We start from the raw sequence: 22670 nt of genomic DNA on the forward strand, positions 1-22670 counted from the left end.
ATTGTAGTATGTACAAACATGAGAGACATTGATGAGGCTAGAAGAAATGATATCATGATACATGAAGTATATATATTTAAGGGATACATTTTTATTCAAAATCAACATCTTGCTCTCTTAGAAGTCTCTACTCAAAATACACTTCATAACTATATAGAAGGACTGAGAAAACACTTATAGACACATTCTGATCTATTTTAATTTGAATTGTTATATGCAAGATTTGAAATTACATCATATATGGAATAAGAAAGCCACAAGGCAACTAAATTTAGCTAACTTTGCATGGAATGCAGACTTAAATAAATTATCAGGAGTTAGAGATGTTTATATAGAAAAAGTAAAGAACTATCAAGAGTCTGACTACTAATTTTACTCTGCCATCAGCAATGGTCTGGCCTCTGTCTAAACAAATCTCTTACTAGGCTTCCACTTTCTTATTTTATAGAGAAGGTTACTTTCTCGAGTTTTTGGAGTGTTAGTTCAGATTTTTATGTAGAATTAGAATTATTACAATGTCAAATGAGAATAAGTATGATACTCCAGAGAAGTATAACAAAGAAAATGAAATCCAACTAAAATTTTACTGTTTTTCCCCTCATATCATTTTTCAAATAGATGAGTGTTTTCTGCATGCTGCTAAGAAACCTGTCAAGAGCTGCCTTCTCCTGGGTAGGCAGAGGGGAGATCTGGACAAACCCATCCCTCCCCACCTCTGATGAGCCCACTCAACAGTAGTTCTGCTTTGTTTATTTTTATTATTATATATTCAATACCTATTTTCTGTGAAGAAAGAGTTTCATGGCTAAATAAAACATAAAGTGAGTTATTATTCTTCAATTCATATGCTGATATTAATAAATTTACATTTGCAAACAAAATACACATTTGTATTTTTCTTCAAATGACTCAAAGTAAACTTTATTATCATTGCATTATTATTTTTGTTACTCTGCTTTAATAACCAGTATGCAATAAATCAGTTTAGGCAGTGATCTTACAAATGACCTATCAACCCCAAGTCAACTTCTTTGCATATATATATGTTTATATCAACTTTGCCTCACACCATGAATAAGCTGGAATTTTGAGAAATAAACTTTTTTTGCCATTGGGAATGGTTGCAAAACTAGCATTTTAATTATTCTGGATAAGAAAATATAAAATTCTGTATAGAATATAAATGTAAAAAATAATTCATGTTTAGTTACACTCTAAGAAAATTATAACTTTCTGTAACTAAGATATAATTGAAAATAAGTTAAACTAAACATTTAACTTAAGTACAAGAAATGAGGCTAAAATAAGTAGGCAAACTAAATTAACACAGATGATACTTTTTAAAAATTGTGTATTAGAAAACAAGCATATGGACTGAAAAGATCTGTTTATATAAAAAATACCAATAATAAAAATTCACCTGTCATGTGTGAGCAAAACAAAAAGAAAGAAAAGAAAAATATGACATTAGAAGTAATAAAGCAGATACATTCACCAGAGCAGGAGAAATTAAAGAATTGTAAAAATCATTATGCCAATCTCTTATAAATAATTTTATACATTCATATAAAAAGAATAATGTCCTAGAAAAATAATAATCTACTAAAAGTGAGTTGGATACAATAAAACAAATCCAGATTGATGAGGAAAATTTTGTTAATTGCTTATCACTAAATACAAGCTGGGCTCAGGTGGTTTTTTACTAACATTGTTCTATTAGTCAAATTATTCTAGATGACAAAAAGATGGAGAACATCTTCTTTTATAAATTTATTGCCAAATTCTGATGAAGAAGGTAAGAACTAAGGATAAACCAAGGACATAAATATCTAGTAATAAACTACAGAATTTGCAGAAATAATTTACCCTGAAAATTATAAAACATTATTGAGAGACATTAACAAAGATCTAAGTAAATGGATTCATGTACTAAGTATATAGATTGGAAGACTTAATATTGCAATGTCAATTCTAGCCAATTTATACTTACGTTTAGTCCCAATAAAAAAAAAATCTCTTTGTTTGATAGACCTCGACAACCTGATTCTCAACTGGGAAATGTAAAGGTCCTTGAATAGCTAGTACAATTCTGAAGAAAGAAAAAGTGTTATAATGTCCTTAAATAATAACTAAAATACAGTTGAGAAAGCAAAACAAAGCTCAAACTTACTATGTACATATCAGCTTTTGTAAGTTACGGACCTATTGGACATCTGATCAGGTTTAGCGTCCTTATCATGTGCACCATTCGCAAATGAGCCTAGCCTGAATTGGAGGCACTACCCAGTTTTATTAGTTGGAGGCACTCATCCAGATGGCCATATCTCAAGAACCCTTAAGCCTTGTCATTAGAAGGCAATAAAAAAAAAAATGCTTCTCTTCTTTTAGGAGTTGTGCCAAAAACTCAGGCTGCAAGGGGCTCCAAATCATGTAATTCTCAATTATTTCTTTATGGACTTATATTTAAGTAAGTGTACTATGAGGAGACATGTCTGTTCCTCTGATAACCTTTCAATTAATTTACAAACTCTCTTAAGGCATAGATTGGATAGGATTCACTGATTGAAAACTTAAGTAAGAGGAAATAAATTAGGGAATTCTTGTGGGAAATTAAAACCTAAAGTAATTAAAATGTCTCAGTGAGGCTCAACATTTCCACTAAAGAAGTATATCAGCATACCTCAGAGATATTACAGGTTCAGTACCAGACCAGAGCAATAAAGCAAATATTGCCATAAGGCGAGTCAAATGAATTTTTTGGTTCTTAATGCATATAAAAGTTATGTTTGCACTATACTGTAGTATATTAAATATGCTCTACATTATAGCTAAAAATGTACATATTTTAATTAATAGTACTTTATTGCTAAAAAAATCCTACCCATCATGTAAGTTTCAATAAGTCATCATCTTTTTTTTTGGTGAAGGACCTGACCTTGATGCTAATGGCTGCTGACTGATCAGGGTGGTGGTTGCTGAAGATTGGGGTGGTGGTTGCAGTAATTTCTTAAAATAAGACAACAATGATGTTCGCTCATTGATTGACTCTTCCTTTCCCAAACTATTTCTCTGCAAAATAGATTGCTGTTTAATAGATATTACCCATAGTAGAGCTTCTTTCAAAATTGGAGTCAATTTTCTCAAACCCTGCCTCTGCTTTATCAGCCTAGTTTATGGAATATTCTCAATTTTTTGTTGTCATTTCAATAATCTCCACAGCCTCTTCTCTAGGAGTAGATTCCATCAAAAGAAAGAGAGAAAGAAAGAAAGAAAGAAAGAAAGAAAGAAAGAAAGAAAGAAAGAAAGAAAGAAAGAAAGAAAGAAAAACAAAAACCAAAAAAACACTTTTGGGGCATCTGAGTAGCTCAGTCAATTAAGCATCTGACTCTTGAGCTCAGGTCTTGATCTCAGGGTCATGAATTTAAGCCCCATGTTGGGCTCTGCACTGGGCATGGAGCCTACTTAAAAAGGAAAGAAAAATAAAAACGGAAGGAAGGAAGGAAGCAACCCTCATCTACTCAAGTTTGATCATGAGCTTGCAGCAATTCTCAGTCCCATATTTAGACTCCACTTCTAATCCTCATTCCCTTATTATTTCCAACACATCTGCAGTTAACTTCCTCCACTGAAGTCTTGAACTCCTCAAAGTCATCCATGAGGGTTGGAATCAACTTCATCCAAACTCCTGTACATGTTAATATTTTGACCTCTTCCTTTGAGTCATGAATACCCTTAATGGCATCACAAATGGTGAGTCCTTTCCAGATTTTTTTATTTACTTTGCTTAAATCCATCAGAGGAATCACTCTTTATGGCAGTGGTCTTATATTAAATAATAAGCCTTGAAAGTCAAAATTCCTCATTGATTCATGGGCTGCAGAATATATTTTATGTTCACAGGCATGAAGACACCATTAATCTCATTATACATCTCTATCAGAGTTCTTGGATGACCACATACATTGTCAATAAGCAGTGGGTATCTTGAAAGTAATCTTTTCTGATCTATAGATCTCAACAGTGGGCTTAAAATATCCCATAAACCATGCCATAAGCAGACGTGCTATCCTCCAGGCATTGTTTTTCCAGAGCACAGGCAGAGTAGATTTAGCAAAATTCTTAAGGGCTCTAAAATATTCAGAATAGTAAATGAGCACTGGCTTCAACTTAAAGTCACCTAGCTGCATTAGCCCCTAACAAGAGAGTCAGCCCGCACTTTAAATCTTTGAAGCCAGGCACTGACTTCTCCTCTCTAGCTATGAAAGTCCTAGGTGGCATCATCTTCCAAAATACAGCTCTTTTGTCTACACTAAAAATCTGTTTAGTGTAGTCACCGTCACAATTTATCTGAGCTATGTCTTCTGAATAACTTGCTACAGCTTCTACAACAGCATTTGCTGCTTCGCCCTGCATTTTTATGTTATGGAGATGTCTTCTGTTCTTAAACATCATGAATCAACCCCAGCTAGCTTTAAACTTCCTTCTACAGCTTCCTCATCTCTCTCAGCCCTCATAGAATTGAAGAGAATTATGGCCTTGCTCTGGATTAGGCTTTGACTTAAGGAAACATGGTTAGTTTGATCTTCTATCCAGACTACTCAAACTTTTTTCCTATCAGCATGAAGGCATTTTCACTTTCTTATCATTCCTGTGTTGACTGGAATGACAGTTTTAATTTCCTTCAAGAGTTTTTCCTTTGCATTCACAGCTTGGTTAACTGTTTGGCACAAGGGGCTTAGCTTTCAGCCTATCTCAGCTTTTGACAAGTCTTCGAAACTAAGCTTAATCATTTCTAGCTTTGGATTTAAAGTGAGAGATGTGAGACTCTTCCTTTCATAGTACCCCAAACAATTACAATAGTCTTATCTACTAATCATAGATCACCATAGTAAATAAAATAATAATTAAAAAGTTTGATATATTGCAGAATTACCAAAATATGATGGACACAAGGTGAGTGAATGCTGTTAGAAAAATGGCACGATAGACTTGCCTAACACAGGGTTGCCATAAACATTCAATTTGCAAAAAAATGTGTTCCCTGCAAAGCACAATGAAGTGAAGCACAATAAAATGAGGTATACCTCTACAGTCACTCACATTATCTAAATCTTAGAAAATTAGCTATAATGGGATATCCAAGGAAGTGTAAAAATTACTCAACATTAAGAAATTTTGCATATTTTGTCAATTACTAGGCAACTCTCAAGCAAATCATCTCGACTCAAATCAGAAAGTACAGATAGAGTTAAAACAAAGGAAAAGTGACAATATAAAACTATATAATCATATGTAAAGTATGATTATCTTTATTCCCAATAAAGATTTCCTTTTATTTTTCTGCCTTTCAAAATCTTAGGTAGTTGAAGAATTCTTTTTCATTCAAAGTAAATACATTTTTTTTTGCATAAAATAATGGAATTGGCATAAACAGCACCCAAAATGAAGTTTTTTTTTTCCTTATTTTATTTTCATATTATATACATATAGACATTTATAAGCATCAACTGATCAGGGCCATTATTTGTATGCATTTGCCTATTTGCAGTGTAAACTCATTTAACTACTCTAAATGGAATATATTCTTTCTATATGTAAAATCCATTTTGTAAAACCATCATGGATATTTTTTCTGATTTAACTTGTATTTCATTTTTTGCTTGTTCAGTACTTCCTGATAAATACATATTTATTTATTTGGGGTCTTACACACTTTTAAAAATGGAACTCCACTTTCATCTCATCTATCTCTCTCTTTTTTAAGATTATTTATTTATTAGAGAGACAGAACATGAGCAGGGTGAGGGGCAGGGGAGAAGCAGACTCTCTGCTGAGCAGGGAGCCCAATGAGGGGCTTGATCCCAGACTCCCAGGACTCCAGAATCATGACCTGAGCTGAAGGCACACTTAACCTACTGAGCAACCCAGATGCCCTATCATCTAATCTCTTAAGATAAACTCATATAAATCCCACGTGAAAGATGCCCTTGTGCCCCATTTAATGTTATTCTCGGGGACAGCTTCAAGCAGTGCTAATATAATGCCTAGCCTTCCACCAATAAGTTAGCTTTGCTCTAGGACTGGCTTCCCATGTTTTATTTCCAGGAATCAGGTTTCTGACTAGCTCTTGAGCTCTGATTCCCATTTTCCAATAAGCAGATGCTTTCTTATACTTTAATGCATAAGTTCCTATCTGAGAAAATTATCAAAAATTATTCTGCCATTTGATCCCATAAATATAACTTAAAAAAAAAAAAAAAAAAAAACAGCTGGTGCTTTGGAGCACCTGGGTGGCTCAGCCAGTTGAGCATCTGACTCTTGGTTTCAGCTCAGGTCATGACCTCAGGGTCCTAAAATGGAGTCCCATGCTCATGGGGATCCCAACTCAGTGGGGAGTCTGCTTTCCTCTCTCTCTCCCTCTGCCCCTCCTCCCACTCCTGACTCTCTCTCTAATAAATAAATAAATCTTTTTTTAAGAGTTGTCAAAAAATTTTTTTAAAAGTTGTCATTTTAACATGTGAGTCATATTTCTTAGGTCAGTAAAAGTAGAGCAAATATTACTTTTCAGGCTACATGCCCTCTTTTTGATTCCTAGAAACATAACTATTATATAACCAAGTTAATATTTATAGGGAAGTAATTGTTAGAATTATCAGTATATGAGATGGCAACAATAAAGATCATGCATGAAATGACAACTTAAGTAACTTGTTTGAGTGTCCCCTGAAGAGCTGGAGTAGTAGGACAAAGAAACAAACAAACAAACAAACAAAACAGAGAAAAGGGAATAGAAGGAAGGAATTGAGTGTGCAATTTCTAAGAAATATGAAACATTTAATTTTTACTGTATACGAATTTCAAGCTCTAGAAACTGCAGTTCTGGGCAAAACCACCAGATTTTGCCAGCCAAGTAACCCAGAAGTGATATTCATACTTCATTTTGGGTTGTTTTTCATTAAATATCTTCAATTTTCATTTTTCAGAATTCACTGTATGCTTTTACATTTCAAAACGAAATATACAACATCGAACACTCATGCCTGCTGGTATCACCAAAAGGAAAACAACCACACGCTCAGTGTCTCCTGATGGAGGAACACAAAGCTAACCCTGAAGTTCCTGGCCAAAAATGGAAACTGAATCTGAGCGATTCTCTAGACGCAAATGACAGCATACAACGTGGAAGGTAAAGCAACATGCTAAAGTCATGCCACAATACGATAGTTAGAAAGTCCAGATAGATATTCTACAAGACAAAAATCTAGAGATATTTCAACAAAGTGCAAGGGGAAAAAAGAGATAGGAAAATTTATAGATTAAAAAAGAATCAACTGAATTGCCATGTGTGAGCTTTATTTAGATCCTGATTTAAACAAATGTTTGAAAAATGACATTTAGGAGGCTACAGGATAGTTATACATTTAATATATACGTAGTGATAACTAAGGATGCTTATTTTTTTAAAAATGTGATCATGCTGTTGTAGTATAGTTGATCCTTGAACAACTTGGGATTTAGGGATGCCAACCTGTCCCATGGTTGAAAATCAATCTAAATATAACTTTTGATTCCCTCAAAACTAATAGCTGACTATTGATCAGAAACCTTAACAATAACATAAACAGTAGCTTAACATATATTTCATAATATGTATTATATAATGTATTCCTATATGTAAGGTAAAGAAGAGAAAATGTTAAGAAAATCATAATCTGAGCAGCCCGGTGGCTCAATGATTTAGCATCCCCTCCAGCCCAGGGCCTGATCCTGGAGACCCTGGGATCGAGTCTCACGTCTGGCTCCCTGCATGAAGCCTGCTTCTCCCTCTGCCTGTGTCTCTGCCTCTCTCTCTGTGTCTCTCATGAATAAATAAATAAAATCTTTTTAAAAAAAGAAAATCATAAGGAAAATACATTACTGTACTGTTTTTATTTTTAAAAATCCACATATAAGTGGACCCATGTAGTTCAAACCCATTTTCTTCAAGGGTCAATTGCATTTTAAAGAAAAATGTTTGTTAGCAATGCATGCTGAAATACCTACAGATGAAATTATATGATGCCTAGAATTTACTTCAAAATAACAGAGGAACTAGGACGGATTGAAGGGTGATGTATGAGGCAAGGATGCACCTATATGTTAATTACTAACACTTAGTCCAGGCTACCTAGAAGTTCATTATGCTACTCTGCCTGTTTTTGTGTCTGCTCAAAATTCTTCATAGATTTTTTTTTTTTAAGTTGTGGCAAAATCAAGCCTTTTCCAGGCTACTGAACAAAGAAACAAAAATAAAACCACTTTTATCTCAAATTCCTACTATTTCTAAGAATTTTGGCTTTTTATACTTTCCAATTCTGTGAAGGTTTCAACGTAAGGCCTTTGTATTCTCCTGTATTTTAAAAATCTGTTTAGATAAAAGCATCTGCAGCAAATTAATTTTCTGTCATCAAGCCATTTCTACTTGTACTGATAATATAATTGAATTTTTTAATTGAAGTATAGATGACATAAAATATTATTTTAGTTTCAGGTGTTACAACATAGTGATTTGACAATTCTGTATACATTGTTACACTCACCATGCTAAGTGTAGTTACCATCTGTCACCATACATAATAATATAATTGGATTTTAAGGCATAGGCCTTTTTGCTAGGTATGTTGAAAACTTATTTTCAACTTATTTTAAGACTCTAGAAATTAAGATTTCTTAGGAGTTTTGGGTGGCAATACTTTAGATAGCATAGCTATTAAAATAAAATAAAGCAAACATGCTAAATTTTAAGATAGCTAAATTTAAGAACATTAATAAATGGTTTGAAAAATGAAGTTATGTTTAATAAAATTCAAAAAATAATCTTGCTCTGTACACTGTCTATAATATGAAATACTAAAAACATGGAGTAATACTTAGCTTGTAATCATTTACTCTTGTGCATGAAGACAGTAATGGAAATATGGGCTTGGTTTTCTCATGTAGACATTAAGGTACTGACTTTTACTGTCACACATATCTATATAATGTTTCTAACATCATTCACTGGTTTAGGAATCTTAGCAATATTTTTAAAAATAATAAATACAATTCACTAATCTAGGCAGAGTTTGACTGATAAGAATCTCTGAAATTTTTCTTCAATATTTTATTCAGAATTTCCTACATGATGCGGAAACAGAAAAGCAATTGAATCAACCAGAGAACTAATAAGATCATAATTAGGGTTTTATAAGGTCAATTTGTAGAAATATTAGCTTTCTTGCTAATCATAGTAGATAGTGTATTCAACATAACATTAAAAAAAAGATGCACAGTAAATTTTAATTACTTACACTGAAAGGTCCTACACTCTACGTCATATTGACAATTTAAATCTCTCCAGTACAACTGTTCAGGACCTTTGCCCTGTTTGAAAACAACTGAGTAAATGCAAGTGATTTTAAATTAAGGATGACTGTGCAATTACTTTAGGGAAGAAAGAATTAGCTTATCCATTAGTGTTATAGGTTGCTGTAAGGAGAAACACTCTGTTCATTCAATTAGCTCTCAACCTCAAGGCAACCAATCATTTCATTTATAACATTGTTGATCAAGCAGCTCTGCATTTTGAAAAAGCTATGCCTTTAGAAAATATAGCCTTGCTAACATATTTCTCTGGGAATGCTTGGATCTATTTGGCACATTAGTTAATTGTCAGGAGACATACATGATTTATTTAATAGCTTTTGATCAAATTCTATGAAAAAGTTCTGATAAAAAGAACACTATAAAATTAATTTTTCTAATTGAAATGACTATAAGCATTCATAAAGATTACTTCAAAATGCAATGCTAACTTTATGATATTGTGTACTGAAATTATTCAATAAAATGATGAGATGGAAACAAAAATGAAAATGCAAATCCCACATCGTCTGCGTTAAACTGAAAAAATATTTCACTTTGAACTATGTAGCAAAAATCATATTTTCAGATAGTTACATCAGAGCATTGCAACTATCAATTATTGTTCAAAATTTATACTTCCACAAGAAAGCATTACATTTTTAGATGAATGCAACTTCAAATAATAGAAGAGAGTGACCCTATGCATTTCAATTTTTTAAAAAAATGTATACTTAAGTATAGGCATTTTTCTCCCATTAGAGAACTTTCCTTTATGAGTAAAGTATCAGGACTACATTTTCAGAAATGTGTTAATATGCAAACCTCTCCCATAATAGCATTAGCATATAGATATATTGCTATATATGATATTGAATACAAGAAGAAGAATAAGAGTTTTACCTGGTTAATCACCTGTGTTGGTCTAAAGCTGAATAGAACAAATGGATTCACCAGCTATGTCTTGTCTGATAATCATGAGTGGTGGCCGCAGTTTCAAGGGCTAAGGGCAGCCGCAGTTTCAAGGGGGTGGGATTTATCTTCAGTAATGAATACCCAAGGGACTGCTTCCAATCAGGGAATGCTATTGCAGACAATGAAACCATTCTCTATTTGTTGACGGAGGTTTTGTATGTACAATCTGCTGTGGGTGTATTCATGCATCAGTGAAGGAACCAACATATATTTCACTGAAGCTTATGGTATTAAGGATATTTTGAAAGAAAGATTACAGGAAAATAAAACTTATCTTTCATTTCTTTGAAGTTTTTCCATTGTATGTTCATTTCTCCTAATCCCCCCCCCCCCCCGGTAGAATGAAAATCATAAAAAAGGCTTAAATCCAAGAAATATAATCTCTCATGTGATGATACCGGAGCCCTCTAGAACACCACTGTGGAGGGATGCACATGGTCTCCGCCTTGAAACTTTTAATTATGGGAGTAGCTCACTATTTTTGGAACTACCTTATTCAACTCAGGACAGTGTCACCTGTGAGACATTTCTTTATACTATGGTTATTGATGCATAATATTTTCAACAAAAGTGTATATAAATTTATACATCTTACGTCTATATTACAAATCAGATAGTTTTGTTTGATTTATCCGGGAGTTGCATTTTCCAGTTTTGTAGTTCTAACTTGTTTTGACACACATTCTTCACCTAGTTCTGTCAATTTCTTTTAAGCATATAGCTTTAATCCAACTTCTCAACACTTGGACCAGGACTGCCTAGCACAGCTGACCATTGGCTAACTTTCCTAACTGGCTTCCCTTTTTCTACACTGCTGACCTGCAGTCTATGCTCCATAGAGCAGACTGGCCAATCCTTTAAAAGAGGAGTCAGATCATATTCATCTCCTGACCCTCCAAATGGCATCCTACTCTAATAAGTGATCTTAAAATCTCTCTAATACCTTCTAACCTCATTTAAAATAAAGTACAAATCTCGTAGATGGCTTAGAGCAGCCTGGTCTCTCAGCCCAGTTCTCTACCTCACTTAACTCTTTTTTCTTCTCTTCCACTTCCCTACTTGCTCCTGGCACTCTGTGGGTACATTGGCCTTCCGGTCATTCCTGGAAGGTGTCAATTGCACACCTGCCTCAGGAACTTGACCTGACTACTGTCCTGGAGTAACCCTCCCCCACATGGATTTTTTTGCATTCAGTTCTCAGTTCAAAAGTCAGCTATATAAACATCGGGGTGCAGGTGTCCCGGCGTTTCATTTATAGCAGCAATGTCCACAATAGCCAAACTGTGGAAGGAGCCTCGGTGTCCATCGAAAGATGAATGGATAAAGAAGATGTGGTCTATGGATACAATGGAATATTACTCAGCCATTAGAAATGACAAATACACCATTTGCTTCAACGTGGGTGGAACTGGAGGGTATTATGCTCAGTGAAATGAGTCAATCGGAGAAGGACAAACATTATCTGGTCTCATTCATTTGGGGAATATAAATAATAGTGAAAGGGAATAGAAGGGAAGGGAGAAGCAATGGGTAGGAAATATCAGAAAGGGAGACAGAACATGAAGACTCCTAACTCTGGGAAACGAACTAGGGGTGGTGGAAGGGGAGGAGGGCAGGGGGTGGGGGTGAATGGGTGATGAGCACTAGGGGGGCACTTGATGGGATGAGCACTGGGTGTTATTCTGTATGTTGGCAAATTGAACACCAATAAAAAATAAATTTATTATTAAAAAACAAACAAACAAACAAACAAACAAAAGTCAGCTATACTGTGGGATCTTCTTTGACCACCCATGGAAATTGCAAATACACCTTTCATCATACCCTTCTTACTTTGCTTTATTTATTCTTGATAGCATTTATTTATGTGTTTGTTTACTAGTTATCTCATCCAATAGAATATAAACTCCATGAGAAAGAGGATTTTGTTTTATTTGCTGATGTATCTTAATATCCTAAACAGGGCTTTGCAATGAGTCGGCATTGAAAAAGTATTTCCTTTTTTAAAAAAATAAAGATGTATTGATTTATTTCAGAGAGAGAGAGAGAGAGTAAGCAGAGGAAGAGGAACAGAGAATCTCAAGGAGACCCCACACTGAGCACACAGCCTATCATGGGGCTCCATCTCACAATCTCGTGATCAGGACCTGAGTCAAAACTGACTGTCTGCCATTTAAATGACTGTGCCCTCCAGGGACCTTGGAAAAAATATTTCTTAAGTGAATGTATGTTTAAGCTTTACTTCCTTCTCCATTTCATACAGTGTTCTAATCAATAAAATCTGATAGAATAAACAAAATATCAATCTACAGTACAGGTATATCTCAGAGATATTGAGGATTTGATTCCAGACCACTGCAATAAAATCAATATCATAATAACATGATTTTTTGATTCCCCAGTGCACATAAAAATTATATTTACATTACATGTTAGTCCATTAGCTGTGCCATAGTGTTACGCTTAAAAAAAGTACATATCTTAATTTAAAAATACTATATTGCTAAAAACTGCTCACCATCATCTCAGCTTTCAGCGAGTTGTAATCACTGACCACAGATCACATAACAAATATAATAATGACAAAATTGCAACATTGTGAGAATTACTGAAGTATGACACAGAGACACAAAGTTAAGCAAATCCTGATGGGAAAATGGTGTCAATAGTCTTGCTCCACAAAGGGTTGCAACAAACCTTAAACAATGATCTGTAAGTGTAATGAAGCAAAGCATGATAAGACAAGGTATGCCTGTAGTGCCTCCTTATCCATGGTTTCACTTTCTGGTTTCTGAGGTTTTTATTACCCACAGTCAACCTCAGTCCAGAAGCAGATGATCCTCCTTCTGCTGAATTGTCGAAGGTCAGTAGTAGCCTAACACTACATCCCAGGGCTTATTCGTTCACCTCACTTCATCTCATCATGTAGGCATTTTATCATTTCACTTATCAGGAGGTGAGTGAGTACAGTACAATAGGGTATTTGGAAAGACAGATCACATTCATATAACTTTTATAATAGTATGCTGTTATAATTGTTCTATTTCATTACTAGTTATTGTTGCTAATCTCCTGCTGTGTCTATTCATACATTAAAACTTGATCATAGGGATCCTGGAGACCCGGGATCGAATCCCACGTCGGGCTCCTGGTGCATGGAGCCTGCTTCTCCCTCTGCCTGTGTCTCTGCCTCTCTCTCTCTCTGTGTGGGACTATCATAAATAAATAAAAATTAAAAAAAAAAACTTGATCATAGGTATGTATGTATAGGAAAAAACACAGTATATATACGGTTCAGTAGTATCTGTACTTTCAAGCATCCACTGGGAGTCTTGGAATGTATGCCCTGTGGATAAGGGGGTGGGGGTTTACTGTAATGGTTTGTGTGGCTTGTAAACCAACCATCAAACATATCCTAAAATCTTAGAACCTGAAGAACTCATAACATTCACCATTCATTCATCTTCTGTTACCAGGCAGGACTGCACTGAACTTATGGATACTTTTTTCTTGATCTCCTATTCAGTTGGCTTAATTGCCTTTATTATAAGAAAATATTCCCTGCATAAGTATTGGTTTCTTTCTACAAACAGTCTCTCAGGAGATTCTGAGAAGCTCTTAACAGGCCTTTTTTATTTAATTTTTTTAATGCAAAGTTTTTTCTGAAGCACTAATTTACTACAGGTCTCAATTTATATCTGTCTCACAATCAAATTATCTCTGTATTCATTTCAGGAAAATCTCTACATTTCTATTAAAAGCTAAATCTAAAATATGAGGTGTCATTTTTGTGAAAAGCACGCAAATAAAAATGTCTCTGTTTAAAGTGAGACTTCACTTTCTCATTCCACCTTCAGTTAATTCTAATGGTTATTTCCAGACAATGTGAGGAAAGTGATGCCACCCACACGTACCTCCCAATTTGTAAAAGACCTCTATCAATTTGTAAAAGTTTTAAAAGTTCTGATAGGTCATATATCAAGATATAGGAGGTGATATGAAAGCTATTGTGTTAGAAGTCAGGGATGTAGAAAGCTTAGGATTGGGATAGTTGCAGAATGGCCCAAATGTTTATATATAGATATTTATATACATACATGTTAGTATATGGAAGTAGCTATAAATTTGGTAAGCCAACCAGAGAGTAAACAATACCAGAATCCTGGTTGTTTTTAAAACAAACTGTTTCCAAATATTTTTGCTTTGTATCACAACAAGGATTTTAGCATATTTGTCCATGTGTCTATGTCTCTATGTCTCTATATCTCTATCTCTCTATATCATCTGTCTATCTATCTATCATCTATCTATCTATCTATCTATCTATCTATCTATCTATCTATCATCTATCTACCTATCTATCATCTATCTATCATCTACTAATCATATATTTAGATAAAGGAGATATATTCAGAATATTTAGCAGCAGGTTTGAGGCAATAACTAATTGGAATGAATGTTGGCCACAATCCTTGGAGCAGGGTCCTGGAGTTTGCTTACTCTGATTTCATGGATTACAGAGACAGAGTCACAGTGTAGGTGCTGAGCTGCATGAGGGCATTCAGAGCTCTTGAGTAGCTCAGATCAAATGTGTTCCTCTCCCGACCACACAGATATTTGATTCCTAGTAAAAGTCTCTTAAACTTACTTAAAATTTTTTTTAACTGTAAATATATAAGTTTAAGTGATGGCTTTCTAATGACTCTTTTTTTACCTAATGACTTTTATCATCGCTAAAGAGGAACTATGTCCTTTATATTTGTTTTGGAATACTTTCTCAGTAACCTTTGAAATAGTGTTCATAAAATTACTATGTTCCAGGCTTTGAAAATAATTTTTTCAGATCAAATGCAAGCTTAAGGTACCATTTAACTATTCTTCAGTAAAGGAATAAATTTGTTCATTTCTGAGTTCTGTGTTGTGCTTCTATTAAATTACTGTCCAACTGGTTCCCATCCACTTTCCAGATTACCTTAATAGAAAATAACATTACTGCCCCAGGTCATTTCTCCTGATATAAATGAATTAGATACATATATTTTCTTATTCTCCTTTAGAGAGGTTTAATCTGGCAGGAGCATTTTCTGAATTTGACACTGGTTAAGGAACATTGTATCCATTAGTGGCCAAGGTATAGTTAGATGTTAATTTAATCATCATACTCCATTTTGTAGGTGGATTATGTTTTCTGTTAGAGAAAATTAAATTCATAAAATATGCCTTCTCCTTGAAAATGGAAAATCTTTTTTGCATGGTTAGCAGCTGTCATTCTAACTTCAGATGTAGTCTGCAGTATGATAGAAAAGACCACGTACTGCATAATTGAGACTGTGTCCCAGAAAAAAACTGCACTCATTTCTCTACCTGGGGGAAGGCTCATTTTATATTTGGCAAGTGAACTTTATTTTTTTGGAGGTCTGAAATCAAGCCATTTTCTCTGAATACTGAGAAATTAAAAATGACAATTTATATTTCACAGTACCTTTACTTTAAAGTGCTTTGAGGATTATAAGTATGTGATTGTGTCTTTAGTTTCTCTTTATGAAAAAAGAATATCAGAATGCTTTCCACATGGTGTTGGGTTTGGTAGAAGCCCTTTGTGTCTAAAGGCTAGAATAAAGCCTATTATCTTAGGGATCTTTTGTGCCCCTTCTGGACTAAGCCACAGGATTAATGATATTATTTAAAATTGGATTTAAAGAGTTATCTGGATGTTAAAAGTATGGTAAAGAGTTCCTTTAGCCCAATTTCTAAACCCACTGTCTTAGAAATCTCCTCTCTACTTTGTTCCTTATTATCCAGTTACCCTCTTCATTTCTAATGCTAGTCTGGCTTCACTGGGTAGAGAGAGGGGACCAGGGTGGGTAGAGGGGGAAGGGGACAAGTGACTTTTGCACTGTGTTGAATTTCAGCTGGCAGAAAGGAGCTGTTATATATGAGAACAGCATACATTTTATTTATTGAGGTCCTAGAGAGACATACTGAGAAAGCCCCAAGGCAGAAGAATGAATTGAAAATGTTGCTTTTGGTCCTCATATTTTAATGTGGGTCCAGGAAAAATCTCACTTTATTTCGCTGATTTTTTTGTTTGAAATATTAAAATAACAATGAAAATTAGGCCTATAAAATGTGTATTTTGATGTCTAAATATGCAAGTGGATTATTTTCTAATTTTATCTTCTGAACAGCTGTGTGTGTGTAGGGTATCTGTGAATTTAAAATAATTAGTATTGTCAGTTTTGACTACTTATCTGAACACTGGAGCAGAGAAAGATTACACAGTTTTATCAATCTGCCTGAAGCTGTTCTTTCCACCTTCCGTGAGGCCATCCTTAGATGCTGTCCATTCTCATACCCACCCCAAGATCTCAGCATCTGAAGAAATCACATGGACTTTAGGAAAGCGAAGCCCTTCTGGAAGACTTGACTGAGTCCAACCACTTCTCAAAAAGAAAGAAGTTACTAGAATTGGCTTACAGTACTAATGATTCATCCCTAGGGGCTCAAGTAGTGACCACTTTGATCTCTAAAATTAAGGAATCTCCACCAGTGGAATTGTGAGCAGAGAAAGAGAAGAGGATTGATACTGGTTGGCAATGGCCGATGTCAGAGGTGTCACATCAGATGGGACTCCCTGCTTAGGATTCTTTCTACTGGGAAGGCAGATTTATAATTTTGTCTTGTAATAGTTTAATATATAATCCCCCAGAACACTATAGTTAACAGCTTCTGGAACAACAGTAATGATTATAGTATTTCCCTTTTCCATCAATTTGGGATAGGATCAGTACACCAGTACAAAAAATACTTAAACTCTGCAAATAAAATATAAAATATGCAGTTCATAATAGGAATGTATTGAATACTTGGAAAAGCATGCAGTGTGCTTTTGTGGAAAATGCAACAGCTTTGATATCAATGTTCAAATTTTAATTCTGCTGTTAACTAACCTTGTTACCTTTGGAAATTTGTTTATCCTTTTAGAAACTCCATTTGTGTACATAAAATAGGAATTCAACTTGCAGGGTTCTGTGAACACCAAATGAGATTATGCTTAAAAATCATATATCACAACTCCTGACATATCAAGCTGCCTAATAAATGACAGTAACTCCTTAATTTATGCTCTAATATACTCATTTCATCATAACAAAACCTTATGATCTTATATGTTTCTAAGGGTGTACATGTTCCATCTGTAAAATGCCTAGCTTTCCATTATAATACTCTCATTAAGGCAGACAAATCATCACTTATAGGGGTTTAGCATCCTGTGTATTAAGGATCTGGTGTATTAATACGGTAAGTGAATTCTATACTTGCTTGCTATTAAAAGTAGGCTTGTGGGGTGCCTGGGTGGTGCAGTTAAGTGACTGACTTTTGGTTTCAGCTTAGGTGGTGATTCCAGGTTGGTGAAATTGAGCCCTGTGTGGGTCTCAGGCTTAGAGTGGGGCCTGCTTGGGGATTCTCTCTCTTTCCCTCTGCCCTTCTCACTTGTGCTCTCTCTTGTTCTCTTACTCTAAAATAAATGAATACATCTTTAAAAAAATAAAACAAAAGCAGGATTTCTAAGCAACAGCCATATGATCCATCCTTGTGGCTCCACTTACAATAAACAATGGAAGTAAGCACTATGGATATTATATCCTGATATTGTAAAATAGGCCTCAAATCTGATAGGAAAATATAGTTTCTAAACATGACCTTGGTAGAGAGGTAAACAGTTTTATTTTGAGTAGTATGTGGTATAAGTTACACCCTCACCTAGCATAGGGCTGGAAAAATCTTCACACATTCCTTTTTAGAATATCGAGTGAGCCCAGAGGGAGGTTTGCACCAGCAGCTTAATAGACTAAATCATTTTTTAAATAGTTTTCTTAGTCACATAAAATTCTAACTATAAAATAATTAGAATATTATTACATAACTCAGAAAATTTTCATGCATTTATTTAAATGTGAAGTTAATTTTTATCCAACTGTTAAAAAGTAAAATTACAGTTATTAGACTATTTTAAAGCTAATTTCTTACACACAGTTGTCCCTTACTTTTCTAAGCATTGACAGGAAAAAAAGAAAAACTAGCATATTTTTATCTGCTGTCTCAGATAATAAATGATTAAAGACTTAGAAGCATTTTAAGTACCACTTAAAATAATGAAATTGGCTCTACTTACCACCACGTTGAACAATAATTTAATTTACTCTATTATTAACTCAGAGCAAATTTAAATTTAATGCAAATAACAAATTTACTTTCTTCGATATCCAAATACACTAAAAAATACTTCTAACTCCAAACACAGCTCCAAACATATGGGTGTGTGTGTGTATTACACTTGAAGGGATCTCATAAAAAAACAACTCCGAAAGCTAAAAAATATTAAATATTTCACTAAGAACACATTCTACTATTGCACCTACTGTGTGGGGATATTTACCCAAAAACATCTAGCAATGGTAATTAATTTTGGAGGCTTACGGTATTAGGTTCCTGCTGAAAAAAAAAAAAATGTCACGGTACAAGCTAGATTAGGCAACTGCTATCATAAACATCTCTCAAATCTCAGTGGATTAATATAAAAAATGTTTGTTTCTTGTATCTATCACAGTCAAGGGTGAGTTAGATGGCTCTCCTCCAAGCAATGATTCAGAGTTCCCTCCTGTGATCTTATCATTTTATAATTTCAAGATAACCCTGGCACCATCAACATTCTAGAAGGCAGAAAGAGTGCAGAATCTCCCACATTTGATACCTAACTACCTCAGCCTAGAAATGGATATCTATCACTTTCACTCATATTCTATTGACAAGAAACAGATTCAATTCTCTGACCTACCTACAAAGGAGAGAGAACTTGAGAGAATATAGCTCCCCATTGCTCAGCCACTTCCAAGAGCTTATTCTATACTATGCGAGGGAACATGAAACTTTGGCAGTCAGCTGTCTCTGCCACCACCATCAGCCCTCCAAGCATAGATTTCAAACTGTTGGAAAGACAGTAGGGATGCTGACATATGGTAGGTGGCTGCAAAGTGGAGAAAATATCATTTCTCTATGCCCTAGAATCCAAGAACAGTTTCTAAAAATGATTTTTCAGAAAAAGTACATAAAATAATTCTCTTTTTTTCAACTTAACATAATTGAGAGATGAGCAATTTTTATAAGTCATCTAAGCTATTAATTAATTAATTAATTAATTAATTAATTAATTTCTAAGTAGGCTTCACACCCAGCATGGGCCCAATGCAAGACTTGAACTCACAACCTTCATCTCAACCGGAGCTGAGATCAAGAGTTGGATCTTTTTAAAGATTGATTGATTGATTGATTGATTGATTGATTTGAAAGAGTGAGAGAAAGCTAGCAGAGAGGGAGAAACAGGTTCCCCACTGAACAGAGCGCCTCATGCAGGGCTTGATCCCAGGACTCTGAAATCATGAGCTGAGCAGATGCTTAATCGTCCAAGACACCCAGACGCCTAAGATTTAGATGTTTAATCAATTGAGCCACCCAGACACCCCTAGGACATATTTTCATTTCTTTTGGAGAAGCAGGGTCTATTAGAGGGTATTGTGACCAACATTTTTGACAGGAGTTGAGCAAAATGTTTTAGAGAGCTACTTTGCCATATAAGCTTTGATTACTGCTATCAGTATAGATGGTCAGAAGACAGGAAAAGTTTACTCTCCCCCTTCGGTCTTTAATAATCATTGAAAATTCCCATTATCTGGTTGTGGAAGTTATCCTCCTCATTATTTAACTGGTCAGTTTGAAGGAGACATTAACAGGAAATGGAATACAAGGTGAAGATTTTCTTCTAACAGAATGGATTGGTATGGAGGAAAAGCCCTCCCAATGAAAAAACAAACAAACAAAACAGTAAAAAACAAAACAAAAACAAAACAAAACAAAACAAAACAAAACAAAAAAACCCCCAAATATTGTTTATAAAATAAAAATTTAAAAAGTCAAGTGCATAGCTGAGTTCACATTACATGTATTTTTTTAAAAAGTAAGATAAATCCATACAAGCCACAGATGAAGTAGGTGAAGCTTCTAAGGCTAAAGAATCAGTGGGCCAAGAGACCAAAATAAAGAATAAAGAAAATAACACTAAAAAAATTAACAAAATATGTATTAGGAAATATAAAAGACAATAGTGAAAAAACTAAGCTAGATGTAATGACAGTAGAAATAAATCCAAAAATATCAATAATCTCTGTAAATATGAATGGACTACACCTGTCAGTTATGAGAGAGATTGTTAGATTGAATACATAATATCCAGGTAAAACTAAAGGATGAGAAAGGTTGATAGTAAGGGCACAATGATAAGTCAGGTGAATACTAACAAAGGAAAACTGGACTGACTGATTTGTGTAAGGAAATAGACTTTAGGACAAAAAAGTAAAATGGGTATTAAAAGGGATATTATGGGGCACCTGGGTGTGTCAGTGGTTAAGCATATGCCTTTGGCTCAGGTCGTGATCCCAGGGTTCTGAGATCAAGTCCTGCATCTGCCCCTCCACAAGGAGCCTGCTTCTCCCTCTGCCTATGGCTCTGCCTCTCTCATGAATAAATATTAATTAATTAATTAATTAATTAAAAGGGTTATTACATAATCATAAAAAGTTCAACCTCACTAAGAAATATAATAACTACAATCTAGATTGTAGTTATCAATCACAATATTTATAGGCAGAATTGTTAGAACTGTAAGAAAATATTGGAAAATTCTTCTTTAGCTAAGTAACATCCACCTCTCAATAATGATAGACACTGCAGTTAAAAATGCATAAGGAAAATTAGAACAGCACAATTAACAAGCTTATGAAACAGACATAACTGGAAAAAAAGAAAAGCATATTCTCTTAAGCTATTCACAAACAAAATATCATTATGTAAATACGCCTATTTACATAATATGCTTCTGATTAAATAATAGTAAATTATTGCATTATGTTAAAAAGAAAACCACAGTCCCAAAGGTTGAGTCCCTTGCCCCCAGGACAGCAAATCAAGGCTTAATTGTAGTTTTAACCTCTCCTAGAGTGGAATTTTAAGCCAATGATTCTGGATTTGTCTGGTAAGTACCAATGAGGTAATCTTTTACTTGGACCCTCTACATCCCCAAAGGAAGATGGGGCACTCTGCATAAAAGCCCCCATACCACTCCCATTAATAATGGAAAGTAACCTTGCCTAAAATAATCCTTTCCTTTCCATTTACTGATAACCCCTTGCCCATCCTCCTTCCTAACCAAAATTTCTATTTTTTACAACTTCTCAGAGGTCCCCTCTACTTGCCAGATGGTATGCTTCCAAATACATAAGTCACTAATAAGGTGAATTAGATCTTCAAATTTACTCAGCTGAATTTTGTTTTTAACACATATTAAATGTAGTAAATGTAGAAAAATATATTTCCATGAATGCAAATATTAGAAATGAAGGTTATCTAAAAATTGGTGATATAAAAATCCAAGTCAAGAAATTATAGAAGAAACAAAATAGACCTGAAGTGGTAGAAAAAAAGATAATAATAACAAATGAGTGTGAGATTAATGAAATAGAATTTACAACAGAGGATTAACAAAGCCAAAGTTGGCTCTTTAAAGAGACTCAAAAAGTAGTCAAATATGGAAGATTTTTTTCAAAGGAAAAGAAAAAGAGAATGCAGAGATAATATTAGAATTCTTAAAATGAAATATAAATTAGTGATATATATTTATGTATGTATTAAATTTGCTAGATATTCAATCTACAAAAACAATCTACTACATTCAAGGAAAAAAATTGAAAACATAAACTTCACAATATATGATTCATAATAGCAACAAAAAAATAAAGTACCTAGAGAAAAATCAGTCATACGATCAGAGAAACAACCTGGACAAGAGTATAATATTTTACTAAAATTTATGGAAGAAAATAAACATATATAAAGAATTCAAAATTAATGGAGATATTCTATGTTCATGGTGAAAAACAACCAAGTTCATAACAATGTTAATTCTTTACCAATTCTCTCTGTAAAGGTAATGCAATTCTTTTTTTTTTTTTTTTTTAATTTTAATTCATTTATTCGACAGAGAAAGAGAGAGCACAAGCAGGGGGAGAGGCACGCAGAGGGAGAGGGAGAAGCAAGCTCTATCCCAGGACCCTGAGACCATGACCTGAGCCAAAGGCTTAATCGACTGAGCCACCCAGGTGCCACACGGTAATGTGATTCTAATAGAAATCTTGATAGGGGTTTGATTGGCATTTGACAGGATGACTTTAAAAACACATTTAAAAAGATCAAAGAGCTCA

At 34.3% G+C, this 22670-nt stretch overlaps 1 protein-coding gene across 2 annotated transcripts in view; it reads left to right on the plus strand.

Moving 5' to 3' along the window:
• C16H8orf48 (chromosome 16 C8orf48 homolog) overlaps nt 1–12538 on the plus strand; it is a 32982-nt gene extending 20444 nt beyond the window's left edge. Inside the window, exons 2-3 of one of the 2 annotated variants that reach the window (XR_005371572.1) lie at nt 6984–7186; nt 12393–12538. Coding sequence is in view for 1 of the 2 variants with exons in the window: in XM_038560231.1 (XP_038416159.1) it covers nt 619–622 (4 nt within the window). In the remaining variant the exon portion in view is untranslated. Of the gene's footprint in view, nt 1–618; nt 818–6983; nt 7187–12392 lie in introns of those variants that run through there. The other variant, XM_038560231.1, reaches the window with a different exon arrangement.
• Nucleotides 12539–22670: the final 10132 nt, after the last annotated feature.

The sequence above is a fragment of the Canis lupus genome, chromosome 16, assembly GCF_011100685.1.
Source record: "Canis lupus familiaris isolate Mischka breed German Shepherd chromosome 16, alternate assembly UU_Cfam_GSD_1.0, whole genome shotgun sequence".
Classification (NCBI taxonomy): Eukaryota; Metazoa; Chordata; class Mammalia; order Carnivora; family Canidae; genus Canis; species Canis lupus.